This window comes from Monodon monoceros, unplaced genomic scaffold (assembly GCF_005190385.1).
Source record: "Monodon monoceros isolate NGI ecotype Baffin Bay Population unplaced genomic scaffold, NGI_Narwhal_1 Super_Scaffold_2, whole genome shotgun sequence".
NCBI classification, from domain to species: Eukaryota; Metazoa; Chordata; class Mammalia; order Artiodactyla; family Monodontidae; genus Monodon; species Monodon monoceros.
Genome location: NW_021703776.1, coordinates 101,357,333 through 101,371,840, shown reverse-complemented (window position 1 = coordinate 101,371,840; position 14,508 = coordinate 101,357,333). Strand labels below are relative to the sequence as shown.

General features: G+C 46.7%; 1 protein-coding gene across 1 annotated transcript in view; it reads right to left on the bottom strand.

Moving 5' to 3' along the window:
• Positions 1-14,196, bottom strand: part of DPP6 (dipeptidyl peptidase like 6) — a 764,679-nt gene extending 750,483 nt beyond the window's left edge. The window contains exon 1 of the mRNA XM_029234469.1: positions 13,847-14,196. Coding sequence (XP_029090302.1) covers positions 13,847-14,089 — 243 coding nt within the window. The 5' untranslated portion in view covers positions 14,090-14,196. The remainder of the gene's footprint in view (positions 1-13,846) is intronic.
• Between the last annotated feature and the right edge of the window lie 312 nt (positions 14,197-14,508).

Here is a 14,508-nt window from a genome sequence, read left to right as displayed (position 1 = left end):
CCTGTGCGCTCCCATAACGATGTTGGGTGGACACGTGATTGATTCTATGTGCCGCGCTTTCATAGACCACAGCAAGATGAGGTCATGAGGAAATCCTGCCAACGTCTGTGAGACACTTGGATAACAGGGCTGTCACTCAAGAGCTCAGTAACACCCACATCCCCTTTTTCATGCGAAACTGTACGTACACGTAAAGTATTTTAAAAGCACAACTGCTCTAAGGAGGGGATCAAGTTCTGGTGGCTCCATCCCACCCCCTTGGTGACTCCAATCAGGAACCCATGGCTCGGGGAAGCAGAGCTTGAAAACCACAACAAATCCAAACTAAAGCCTGGGGTCTGGCTTCCATGAGCCAGTTAAGGGGGACACCCTCTGGCTGACAAGGCACCAAAATGATGCTCTACCACGTAGACCTTTGACCTCCCTGGCTGAATCTTATTCACCCCAAGTTGCCAGAACCTCCCGTCTGCGGGCCGGGCTGGGCTCTGCTGTCTTCTCTGAGGTTCCCCTCTCTGGACCCCTGCCCACATACCCAGTGGCCTCATCTCGGGCCATCCGTGTGCCCTGGACCACTGGCATCTGGCGGTGCTCTGACAGTGACTGCCTGATGTGGTCGGCCCGGGATCATCCCTAGTCCCTGCCATCATACACCTGCCGCTCAGAGACAGAGGGAGGGTGGCGGCCCCGCAGGGTGGAGCCCCTGCCTGGGCTGCTCTGCGGGCGGGTCTGCAGGGGTCCAGGGCTCCCTGGGTCCTCTCAGGTACAGAGAGCCAGGGGGTGTGTAGGAGAGATGCCTTTTCATATGCGGTGTACACCCCTCGGGCTCCCTGGACTTGAACCAGGGTGCTGCGCTTTGAAACGGTGTGACATTAACTCGCGTTCCTATTCTTCACGAAATGATAGCAGAAAATATGCTTCTGTGAGTTTTTTGGCCTTAAGCGTACAGAGGCACTACTTAAATCCAGTGGTCAGAGAGCCGACTGTCCAAGGCTACGCATCTCCTTATTATCTGCTGCGTTATCTTTATCTAATTTCCTGCACTCTGGCACCATTTGACAAGTCAGGAGCTACACATGCTATTAGCACGTCCTTAGATGAAGGATGGAGCGCCCCTGCCGGTCCCCGATTACCGTTCAAAGTGTTGCCTGTGACACAGACGGTATTCCAAAAGGAGGGTCTGATGGGATTTCTCCAGCGTTGTGAAAAGTGCAGCCCAGTCTGATGTGGGTATAAGAGCCCTCACAACATATATTCGCATTCCAACCCTGTCTGGCCACAGAAGAAACAAAACTGCACATTTTTATTTCGCATAATTTATTTAAGGAGTCTTGAATCAGTCTTACTGCAGCCTTGAGACAGCCTCTGGAGGGCAATGTTGCCAGACCAGATTGCAGACGGGCAGAAAAAGAAGGTAAATCAGGGTCAAACCTAAAGATCTCAGCTGCCTGTTCCAGCCCCATCCTAAACGCCAGGTGCCTCTGACTGTATTATCACAAAAATGTATGCTGTAGGTAGCTAAAGCGCCTCTGGTAGTTTCAACTCGATTATCGGATCCAGGAATATTTTTTTTCTGTCAGAATCTGTGCATTTTGGTCTGGGAACTTTAGCTTTCCTCTAGTTATATACAGTTCAAAAACATTCTGATTTGACTTTCTACCTGCCAGATAAAGAGACGATCACAGTATCACAGAAAAAGAAGCTGTGATCGTTTTCTTTCACTTAAATTGAGAATTAGGTAATGCAAATTTCTAATCAAAAACAACTTATTGCATTGCTGTATTTATAAGAATCTCTTCTTCTCAAAGATTTGCATTTTCCCTAATGGGACTACTTCCTTTGATAACCACAAAAAAGAAAAGAGAGAAAAAAGTCAGCAGAAACAGTTATATATAGAAAATTTAACTCATACTTTTTTACTGAATGATTCTTTAAATTCTATACTGCTTTACAATTTTCAAAACTTTCATGCACATGATTTCATATAATCCCATAAAACCCCCTTTTTAAAATCCCCTCCCCCTCACTGGTAACAACCAGTTTGTTCTCTATATCTGTGTCTGCTTTTCTTGTTTTGTTCACTAGTTTGTTGTGTTTTTTAGATTTCACATATAAGCGATATCATGCACTATTTGTCTCTGACTTATTTTTAACTCGCACTTATTTTTAAACTCAGACAAAATATTACAGATGCTAACTATTACCCATCTTAAGCAGGTCCTACAAAAGTAACTCCTACTGTTTCCTTAATAACTATTTTGTCTTCTCAACTGTTGCTCAGAATCAAACAATAAATGAAATCCTGAAAAGAAGAGAATTCATTTGCAGCCACTTGTAAGTGGCCACGCAGGAGGTCCAGAGTTCTAATTTCAGAACTCTTTCAATTAAAAAAAAAAAAAAGGGCTGGAGAAGTGTGATTATTCAAATAGACGCGAGCAGAGAGTTTTTTCAGGTGAGATGCCAATCCTTCACCCATACCTTCAACAAAGACTTATTGAGCACTTTGGCTGTACCAGACGCTGTACCAGGCAACTGGATACAGCAGCAAACAAATTAGCCAGAGATCCTGACATCAGTCAGCTGATGCTCTACAATGGGGGGAGACAAAAATAAAACAGCCGTAGTAAGAAAATTATATAATATATCAGCAGGTGATAAATGCCATATGGTAAAAGAAAAGCAAAGCAGAGCAGGGTGGGGAACATCGGGGTTGACGGGCGGGGGAACTGCAACTTTAAATAGGGTGGGCAGCGTGGACCACAGAAAAAGTGATGCTGAAGCAGAGACGCGAAGGGCAGGAAGGAAGGACGTTCGGCAGAGGGAAGAGCCAGTGCAGTGCCCTGCGGTCGTGGCGGGGACCTTGGCATTTGCTGAAGGAGTGAGGAGCCTGTGCCCAGCTCCCAGCCTAGGAGCAGCTCTGACCCGGGGCAGGGACACCCAGAAGGGCAACTGTCTGTAGTGAGGTGAGAAGACAAGGACGTGCCCTGGCCTCGCGGCAGGACGAATCGGACGGGGGAAAGAGGAAGCACAGCTTGGACGATGGTGGGAAACCTCTTCCCGGGTGTCTGTCAAAGGAGGAAAATGATTCTCAGGTGTCTGTAAGAGGGAGTGACAGACACCAGGGGCCAAAAGCGACCCCTCGAGCACTCCCCTGCTTCAGAGACACTGCGATGAACCCCAGGAGCACCCAAAGGCCAAAGAACCAGACTGTGCTCTTCCTATGGTTGTGATGAAATAAAAGACCCACTGGAGCAGAAGCAGCAGGATTAAAGGTCATGGAAGGCAAGCGCAGGAACATCAGGATTCTGCCCAGTGCACTCCCTGTGCCCGTGGAAACAAAAGCCTCCGCTTGATAGGATCTCCCCAGAGCTTGCAGGACAGCAACGAGGAAGCATGTCAGTGATTGCATGTCCAGTAAGGATAGTGCCAGACAAGGAAACCAGACCTCCCTGCTTATCACAGTCAGCTCCTGTTGCTATAGAAACAGTGCCCCGTCTTCGACAGCATCCCCCTCTCCCTTTAACAGGTAACCAGTCATTTAGGGGCTGAATTTTCTGTCCATTCAGAGGAACTAAAAATCTGGGAAAAAAGAAAGAGAAACTAATGACACCTTTCTACGTATAAAATGGAGATGAACTGATCACAGACAGGACAGGAATTGGAGAAAGAGTATCATGCTAGAGCTGGGTGTTTCTGATAACATTTCCTATCATGTAGATGAAAACATGCCCTCTTCAATTCTACGTTGTAAATATAGGCTCCGTGTAAAATGGATTCCAGAATGCTTGTAAAATGAAGAGCAGAGCATACACCAAAGACAGAGCCTCAGGATGTCGAGGCTGCCCTGTGTGAACCTCTGATCCCCTACTTTTCCAACCTGAAAGGTCTCCAGTCAAAACCCCCAAAATCTCATTTCTAAGGCTGACCCTTAGCAACATCCTGACGGCTGCTTTCACCATTGTTATCTAGGAACCTGTCTGTCCACTCCTACTGCCCAGTCCCTCCCTCCCCCACACACACCCACCACGAACGCACACACTGTCTTTAGGAAATGGGTCCCTTCTTATCCTTTCCCATCACCCAACGAACATGCTCCCAAAGACAGGAAATGAGGGAACTGATACGACTCAGGCACTCCAACATCTGTTGCCCTCCCAGGGGAATTTCCATTTCAGTCTTTTTTTTTTTTTTTGCGGTACGCGGGCCTCTCACCGCTGTGGCCTCTCCCGTTGCGGAGCACAGGCTCCGGACGTGCAGGCTCAGCGGCCATGGCCCACGGGCCCAGAGATCCTCCCGGACCGGGGCACGAACCCATGTCCCCTGCATCGGCAGGCGGACTCCCAACCACTGCGCCACCAGGGAAGCCCCATTTCAGTCTTTTTGAGAACTAAAAAGTTTTAAGAGAGATGCAGGAAGGTAGAACGAAACTTCCTGTAGAAGTTTAGAAAGTGCTGGTTTTGCCCAGAGATGACGATGCAGTCATGGTCCAGAAATGATGAATGGTGACTTGTCCACATGAACACGGATTGCCCTGTGCCCCTCAGCTCAGGCTAGGTGATACTGTCTTAACATAATCTCAGTGGTTTACAAACATAAGTTTATATCTTTCCCACTGAACGGCCACTACCTGGAATATTGCTCGTTTCTACGGCAAAAGGAAAGAGAGAGCACAGCAACTCACGTGCCGGCTCGTAAAGCGTCCACTTAGGAGAGCTAGGCCTCACTTCCAGTCCATTCCAGCAGCCGAAGTCAACCACGTGGCCACACGCAACTCTAAGGGGGAGAGGAGGACAATCCCACAGGTGCCTGTGAGACCCATAAACACATGCAGCGTAGCATCAACGACCCTCCCCCCGCCAGGAACACTTAGCTTGAAGTCCAGTTCGAAAACTCTGAGCCCAACTTGACTCCCCTGCTCCGTCCCTCCACCTGCACCCACTGGTGACCCCTCCGCATCCTTCCACCTAACGAACCACTTTCCTCATGTAAGTTTCAGCTGAGCCTCTGTTCCTCCCGAAGGGTTGTTCTCGCCAGCAGTGCGCTCTGGGGTGAGGCTGTGAACAGACGGGTTCACTGTGGATTCAGCGATTCGCCTGCAGCACACTTCCCTCAAACCCGGCACGGGGAACACACATTTGCAAATCGGAAAAGATGAAATGAACGTGATGGAGAAGACCTAAAAGTTCACCTGGGAAACTAGCTAGGCGTTCTGTAACGCAGCCAAGAGGTCCAGAAAATGGCATCCATCCTCTTCGTGAATGTTCCCGAGACCACGTGGCAAGGTGAGCGGGGACGAAAGTCTAACCTTTGAGGCAGCCTGAGGAATAAGAAGGGGCACGGGACCACATGTCTCCATCGACTTCAGATACCCGGAGGCAGCAGTCTTTCCTCAGAAGCTGTGGAGATGCTGGGGAAGGATGCACAGAAGCAACAAGGGGCCCCGAACAAGCAATGCATCTCCAGGGCTTAGAGCCGTTCACATGGGGGTCGGCTACCTTGAGTGGTTGCAAATATCTCGCAATTCTAAAAGCAGATGAGATAACTTCACCTCTCAGGACTTTTAAAGAGGTTTCTCATTTTTGTTTTTAATTTGTAAATTACTGGATGGCATGTTGCATGAAGCATAGGAAGGGTTTGAGTACAGTTTAGAAAATTGAATGTTTTGGGGAAAATGATTAGGAAGCCTGGAAGCCCTTGATTGTCTCCTGTATTCCTCTACCTCTAATTTCTGCTTTACCCTCCCCCCGCTTCCCTTGTACAACTTCTTTTATCCCGAGTTCTTCAATGCTCCCTTACTCCATTCCTGTTCCCCTTCTGGCTGATGTCACCTTAAAATATATGAGGTGCACCATATATAAAATATAATGGATATATACAACCCTATAAATATATCACAGATAATATAACGAAGAGCCCATTGCTGTATGAAAGTGGCTGTATTAATTCCAGTAGTTCTGTCTTTAAAATAGACCTTCCCAAATAGTAAACAACAGGAGATAGAAAGGATTAATTGGTCTTCTCAGTTCCAAATTGGGGAAGATGATAATATCACCTGTTCCATTTTTTTTTTAAACAGAAGCATATTAAAAGTGACCCCAAATCATCTAAGGTAAAAGCTGATATCAAATGAAATCTGAACACTAGAGAAAGTTAAAAATTGATTTTGACAATGACTGTGATGCCCTGGAAAATCCTTAAGTTCCTTTTGAATTAAAAACCGTGTGTGTGTGTATGTAATTTTTTTTTTTCATTTCCATTGGGCATGGTGCTAGGATGCTTTTAATGCATTCTAAATGCCTTCAAGGTGTTTATCTACGCTCTGAAGGGATGAGTGAAAGTAAAATTGTTTGTCTTTTTTGAGGGAACGACTGTTCCAGGACGGAGTCTCCCTCTTTCCTGCGTCCCTATAAGAGTCCAGTCCCTGCCAGGTGCTCATCTACAGCGTTCAGCCCCCAATGCCTGCTGCTCCCAACTGAGATGTTCCCTAATCTGGGAGGCACGGTGTTCACCACCTGGAATTCTACCATCTGGACCTTGTGGGCTTTACTGGCTTCTAGTCTTCCTGAAAAATTACCTATATACGTTCCTCCATCATGGGACAAAAGTGAACATGTCCTGCGCTTCAGATGGATCTGGATGTTATTAGAAAACACAGAAAGAAATACATGGAGGAAAAAGAGTAAAACTATTGGGGAAACCCATTCAGGGCAAAAATCGTATACTACTGTGGCGAAACTGTTTTTTCCTTTGGCAATTAGCATATCCATTTAGAACCAAAATAAGTTAGACCGTTAGATTTCATAATGTTCATACTTTTGAAATTCAGTGATATAATTAATTCCTCCACTCGATTACAGTAGCACAAAGGATACTGAGAAGAACACGGGAGAGAAGGGAAGGCTGAGTTTCTCTGAGGTCCAGAGAACACAAGTGATTTGTGGAATATTATTCACGTAATTACTTGTAGTCTTCTCATTTGTAAAATGAGATGTTATCAAATTTTTAAATGTTCTATTTCAGATAATTTCACGATGCTAGATCCTTCTAAAGATAAATGTTCCAAAAGTCATTAACCAGAAAGGTTGAGTGTGTGTGTGTTTTTTTTTTTAATGTACATAAAATCAAACCAGTGTGCTTAAAGTGGAAGAAAATCAAAATATGGCACATGGGCACTCAATGCCCTTAACGCTAAATTTATTAGAATTTTTTTTTTTTTTTACTTCTTTATTGGAGTATAATTGCTTTACAATGGTGTGTTAGTTTCTGCTTTATAACAAAGTGAATCAGTTATACATATACACATGTTCCCATATCTCTTCCCTCTTGCGTCTCCCTCCCTCCCACCCTCCCTATCCCGCCCCTCCAGGCGGTCACAAAGCACCGAGTGAGCGGATATCCCTGTGCTATGCGGCTGCTTCCCACTAGCTATCTACCTTACGTTTGGTAGTGTATATATGTCCACGCCTCTCTCTCGCTTTGTCACAGCTCACCCTTCCCCCTCCCCATATCCTCAAGTCCATTCTCTAGTAGGTCTGTGTCTTTATTCCTGTCTTACCCCTAGAATTTAATTTTAAAAGGGTTACTGTACATATTATTTTTATAGGCAATGCTCTACGAAAGGGATCAATATTGTATGTTGCAGAGAAGCATTCCATATGCACTTGACAAATGCATTGTTATCATCAGAGTAATTGAAAGGAACAGGGTTATATACAATAAGATTGTACATCTTACTCAGCAGCTCCTGCCAGTTACTTGCAAACATTAAACTCATTAATCATTCTGACTCTATTAAAGGAGGGAAAGCTTGGGGTATGAAATAAAAAGCTCTATTTGATGGAGTAAAAATGTCCAAAGCCAACATCTAGAGAAAGTCCTGTCTACAGAGTGATACTAGGATATTAATCCCATGTGGGAAAATGAGTGGATCCCATTGTCAAAAATATAAATTGATATTATGTTATTCTAATACTCCAGACCTCCTTAAATCTACAGTTAACGTATATAAGTAAATTATTTAAAAGTGTGCACTGGCAGGAGTAAAAAAAAGCATGCCATATAAAATAGGCTGCCGTGCCCACTTCAACATATCTTATTGCTACACAGAACTCAAATCCACTGAGAAGGCAGAATGCTCATTTTTCGCAAATTCGGCTTTAAGCAAACATGTAGGTTTTTGGCTGACCCTACAGAGCAGAGGCTTGTTAACAGACTGAAATTTATTTGCTCTAATTCACAGTGGACAATTGACTCATCCAAAAACACTTAGGCTTACCCTGATTAATTTTTCAAACCAACAGATTAGCTCTCTGTTATGGTTCTCCCCAAGCCAAGGTAACTATGGAGGTGAAATGAGATACACGTACTGGTGCTTTAAAAAATACAAGGTGCAATGCGGAGGCACGGTATCTTTGATGCTATCCTTGGTTTCACTCATCAGTCAACCAGCACTTAATCCTTTTTTATGTCACCATTCTTACTTCCTTGTAACACAGACAACTTCCCAATGATGACTACATGCTCTGTGCTGAGACAGTAAGCAAAATTTTGTATAATTTTGTTATCTATACTTTACCAAGACATTCACAGAGAGACTGTCTTAGACAGTAAACGCTTCTCACGTGTTTAACATTGTTCTGGAGTGCAGAAGATAAACTTTTCATGAGGACAACTGTTGTGTCCAGCAGGGCATTATGATATGGTGTTATAGGGCATTAAACCCATAAGGATACCTCAAAGCTTATCTAGTGAAATACTTAATGTTATAAGAAAGAAATCAAGATAGTGGGAAAATGTAACTGTACAAGCTTATGTATATTGTATGCCACGCTCGGAGGTGGAAGGGGTGGCGGTACTAGAAGTAGAAATAAGGAGATTAGGCAGTACATTATTCAGAATAGGGAGTCGTAAGGAGAGGGGAATGACAAGTTTAGGGATATATTCTACGCGGATATCTTGGCAACACCACAGAAGCGGTCTAGCTCCCAGCTGCTTGACATGTGGAACAAAAGCTGGGAAGAGAAATCAAGATGGTGACTGCCAAGGTCCTTCCAATTCTCCAGTTCTCCAATTCTGTAAAACAGGAAAGCAAATGATCTCCACAAGAGATGCTAGGACATGTATACCAGAGGAATAAAGCTACTTTAGCCATCTGCTAATACAGAAGCTGTGAAACATACTCAGCTCCCTTTATCTTCATTCTAATTTATCCCATCACTAATTTATCTTAAAAAGAAAGCATGGAAGGGAAAGAACAGAATAGTGGAGACCAAAACCTTGGAGCGTAGGTTCCCCCAACCCCCTGCATGAAAGGGAGGAGGAAAGAATGATTTACCAAAGAATTCAAAGGCCAAGGTCAGAGAGAGACAGGACATGAATTCATGTGGCATCATGAAAGGCATATGAGGCAAAAGTTTGAAGCGCAGGGTGATGGTCAACAGGAGGAAAAGCGATAACGACAAAGACTGAAGAGGAGCCAGGCCATTGTCTCAAGTAATTAAGGGGACGCTGACGACATCTGTGTGCAGTTTCTGCAGTGAAGACAATAAGAATGTGCGTCTGTTGTCAAGCTAAATAAGGAAAAGAGGATCCTCGGAACAAGTTAGTGGATTCAGTCTTAGGCCACTTGACTGAGAAGATGAAACCTCCGAACAGCCCTATGACATCCCACAGCTGTTCTGTAGGTGAGTTACACTAAGCACTGTCAAATCAGTCATGAAAACAATGGGATCAAGCAGGTGGATGAAAGTTTTAGCCTTTTTCTCAATATGTTAGGAAGATAATATGAACCTAAATATATATATATATATGGGTTTTTTTTAGGTTTTTTTTTTTTTTTTTTTTTTTTTTTGCGGTACGCAGGCCTCTCACTGCTGGGGCCTCTCCCGTTGCGGAGCACGTGCTCTGGATGCGCAGGCTCAGCGGCCATGGCTCACGGGCCCAGCCACTCCGCGGCATGTGGGATCTTCCTGGACCGGGGCACGAACCCACGTCCCCTGCATCGGCAGGCGGACTCTCAACCACTGTGCCACCAGGGAAGCCCCTAAATATTTTTAAAAGCATTTGAAATTGGAGAAGAAAGTAAGAGGGGATATAAACATTTCTGTGGAGCCAAGCTGCTTAAAAAACTTAAAGTTGATAGACTCCAAGGAGAAATTAACCGGATATTGGCATCATACCGGTGAAAAATCAAGGTGGAGAGGAAGAAGAAGGACTAGTTGCTGCAGACATACAGGAAGATGAAATACAACAGGAGCAGTGACAGCATAAGCTGATACCCAGCATAAGCAGTGATTTTTGCTCAACCCTGTTTCGGCCAAATTGCTGTTTGAAAATCCTGTTGTCATCACATTTGTATTCTTAGGAAATCATGTGCCACTAAAAATGAAGAACACAGGAACATGGTGATGTGGCCCCAACAAGACCGCTGCCCTGACAGTTACCCATATCCTAAAGTCCTTTAAGAAATCAAAAGGAAATGCTCAAGCAGGGGCAAGACAGAGTTCAGTATTCTAAAAATAATTGAAGTTAATTTCTATCGGAAGTTACTAAATTCCATTAAAAGCCACTTCCAGCAACATTCCCTTTAAGAGTCAACTTATTTTTAAACCTACAAGAATGAATTTTAAACCAAAATAGCTATTGATTCCTCAGAGGGGTTTCCCAAGTCATTGACTTTCCCGCTGCGGACGCGTAGGCTCAGCGGCCATGGCTCACGGGCCCAGCTGCTCTGTGGCACATGGGACCTTCCCGGACCGGGGCACGAACCCGTGTCCCCTGCATCAGCAGGCGGACCCCCCAACCACTGCACCACCAGGGAAGCCCTAGTCATTGACTTTATACTTAAATAAATCTAAGATTGATGAGGAAACTCTAATAGAAAAAGCACTCTGGCTTCCCTTCTTTTTCAAAGTAAAACTTCACATTTTAAAACTGACCCACCCCAAGCACGCTTTTATGTAGTGCTACACAGCAGAGAGGTCCCTTACATGTGTAGTTGGTGCAGAGAGGTAACGCATTCCCAGTCACCCGCCACGCAACTTCGGCATTTGACTTCTCTCTTCTAGACCTGACAACTACCTTCAATTTTATTTTGTGAAGAATTGCCCGTTCTCAGTCATATTCAGGCATGTGTGTGTACACACATATAGAGGTCAAGAACTACATCTTATTTCCCCGTTTCTGGATGGAAGGATGAGGCACAAAGTTCATTGGATTTTAAAGGTACGGTGTTTACCAGCATCTCAGCGACCAAGGTGGGAAAGCTGCTTCTGTTCCATGGAACAGACAAGCCACAGAAGAGCAATGACACACCAGCCTTAGTGTTGGGACTCCAAACAGAAGTGCTGAAGATTTCCTGTGCGCTAACGCAAAGGACCCTTCAGAACCTCGGACAGCTCCCACCTGTGCCCAGCGGACGCCCAAACTGCTAAAGTACATGTTTACGTGGCCGCCCCAAGATACACAGAATGATACGTAATGTGCGTCTCATCAGTTGTATATCTTCATGTTTAAATTTGAGCACCAGGATGGTTACTCAAGATTGTCTAATCTTGACAAGGGCTGGTATCAGAAAAGCAGTTCTTATATCTACTTGCTTTAGCTAGCGCTCTTGTCTTCAGCAAACAGCAGCCACTGTGCCTGGAGGAAAAGTAATCTGTTTAATGTGCACTTCTATCATTTAGCACATGTTTAGACATAGTTTTTTCAATTCCGAATATTTTGTCTGAGAAAAGCACATAAAAGTTTTCAAGCAATTGATGCTACATTTACCCGTGTGTCATTGCTTGATCGTACATTTTAAATATATATATATATCTCATAAGGATACGACATACACATACACTATACTTATACCTACACCTACACACACACACCCTTTTTTGTATTTTCCAGGACTGATGTCAGGAGTTAATGAATTTAAATTACATGTACTGTTCAGAGCCATTTCAGCAGAAATCATTTGCAGACGTTAAATTCATAATTTGCTCGTCGGTTCAACCCTTTGGCTTAGCTGAGAAACAGTTCTAGAGATATGTCAAATTGAAAAGGAGGAATATATGCTCAAAGCTAAGATGAGGAGAGAAAAAAAAAAAAAAAACATGGGTGGAGATGATCTAAAACAAAATGCAGAAACTCTCCCCTTTCCTTTCCCCTAGCGACACCTAGAGCCTATTAGGAAGAAATTGCTCATGGTTTTCACTTCAAGCATAACACAATCCAACAGTTTTAAGTCAGATTTGAGGCCAAAAGTGCATCATTTCTGTCTGCACTGCAGCTCAGTGGTCTTCCCCAAGATTCTCAGGAGTTTAATCCTCCAGAATTTTTCAACTGCCCCGATGAAACTGCTCCTCAAAGATTCTGCCTCCTTGAACCTGAGAATTCATGCATTTCCCTCAGGACCTGACCCACTGAAGTGAGGGACATCTCTCCGATAGCTCTCCTTTAACCAGGGGAGTCTAGAAATAACCCAACAGAAGAAAATCTCATGCAAGATCCGATACAGGGTGTGTGTGCACGCGCGCACACACACGCGCACACACACACACACAAATGAACCACATCTCCCACAAACTTTTGTCATGTCTATTACACTCTCCACATCCTCCACTGATAAAACAAAACAAAAACAACCAGTTCATTGGATTTTAAAGGATTTTAAAGCGATCCCAGGCAGGACATGTTGAATGACCACAGCCTCCTGCTGAGGGCAGGGACATGAACTGCCGGGAGTATGTCGGGGTAGGCCGTCTGAGAGGCTTGTGTGAGGACCTGTGCCCAGGTGCCCCCAGGTGGGAAACTCTCAGAGCTACACACAGTGAGCTCTAGGACCCAACACAGCCAGCCAGGGGCTGTACCAGCCAAGCCAGCCCTGCCTGCCTGCCTGAGAGCTTGTCTGGGATTTTTCTCTTCTTTTTCTGGGAAGAGAAGGTCTCAGAAACATCACTCTCCTCTCTCCGTGGCCTTCCCTGGCCCTCTGAAGAGATGGACAGTATCAACAGAGGCGGTTGAACCCATCCATCTCTGCAGCCGGCTGGTGTCCTGCCTGAGTCATCAGTTACTAAGGTGATATGCAAATCCAACCTTTGAAACCCAGGCTGCCAGCCCCACGAAGAGTAAAAAACGTGCTGCCCGAGAAGTTTTCAGCTCACACAGCCTAAGGTGGTTGCTAGTCCAAGGCTAGGTGTGGGCACAGGCAGGGCCTGACTCCCACCAGCAAAAATTGGGCTGGGCCCTGGGACAAGGGCTTGGGCCTCGGATGCTAGCGCTTTTATTTTATTTTTCGGAAAAGAACACCACCACCACCAGCACTGGGGGGGAGGGCGAGGTGTCGGAGAAGTGAGTGAAGGGACAGCGCCCCGAGGTGAGGATTCCAGTGAGAGGTGGGAGGGGGGAGAAAAAGAGCCTGGGACAGTCTCCTCCTCGAGTCTTAAAGCAGACAAAAGAAAAAAGAAAGAAAGGAAAGAAAAGAGAAACCAGCTTGTAAGCACAGACAGATCGAATTCCCTCCTTGGCATCCATAGCACCAAGCAGTTAACACCAAGCATCCACACATCCGTGAACCCCCAGCCAATTCCACGCCCCAGCAGCGCAGCTCCACCAGCGCTGCTCTCTCAGCGCCACCAACTCCTGGCCGCCGCCGCCGCTGCAGACAAGGACCCGCTCCAGGACGGCGGTGACCGAGATCCGCGCGAGGAGTGTATTTGCGGGCGCTCCCGGGAGGGGTGGGGGAGGGGTGGGGAAGGAGGGCGCCCCAAGACCATCGCAGACGCGGCGCGGGCGCGTCTCCCCCGGGCTGCCCGGAGCCCCGCGCGCCCACCCACCCACCCACCCACCCAGATGCTCTTACGTCCTCGTCGTCACAGTCGCTCTGCGCCTGGTACTGGAACCGGGGCCGGCCGCCCGCGCCGCCGCCGCCGCCGCCGCCGCGCTCCGGGGGCGCCGCAGCGGGCGCCTGGGCTCCGAGCGGCTTGGGCCCCGCGCCGTCCTCCTCGGGCCCCTGGCCGCCCAGGAGGCGGCTCGCCTCCGGGGGCGCCGGGAAGGACCGCGAGGTGTTGATCTTGCCCGTGAACCTCTGGTACAGCGAAGCCATCGGTCTCCGCGCGCTCTCGCCGGCTGTCTTTGGGGCGTTTTGATAATGGCTTTTCCCCTTTCGGGTTCCCGCTCCCCACTCCCGCCGGGGGAAAAGGGGAAGAAGAACAGGAGGAGGAGGAAGAAAGGACGGCGACCGCGCGGCCGCTCCTCCCGCGCGCCACTCTCAAGTCGCCGCCGGGCGACTGCCTGGCTCAGCCTCCTCCGCCCCCTCCCCCGGCGGCTCGGCGAAGCCGGGGTCTGGGGGTGTGTTCTCTCTCGCTCGTCTTTTCTGCTTTTCAACTCCTTGCCATGGCCACGTACGGCCTGCTCAAAGCCATCGACATTAAGAAGACAAACAACAAAAAACCATAAAGGGAGGGAAGATGCCTAGGCCCCGGCATTTGGCACCCCGCCTAGAGACCGGCGAGCATCCAGAGC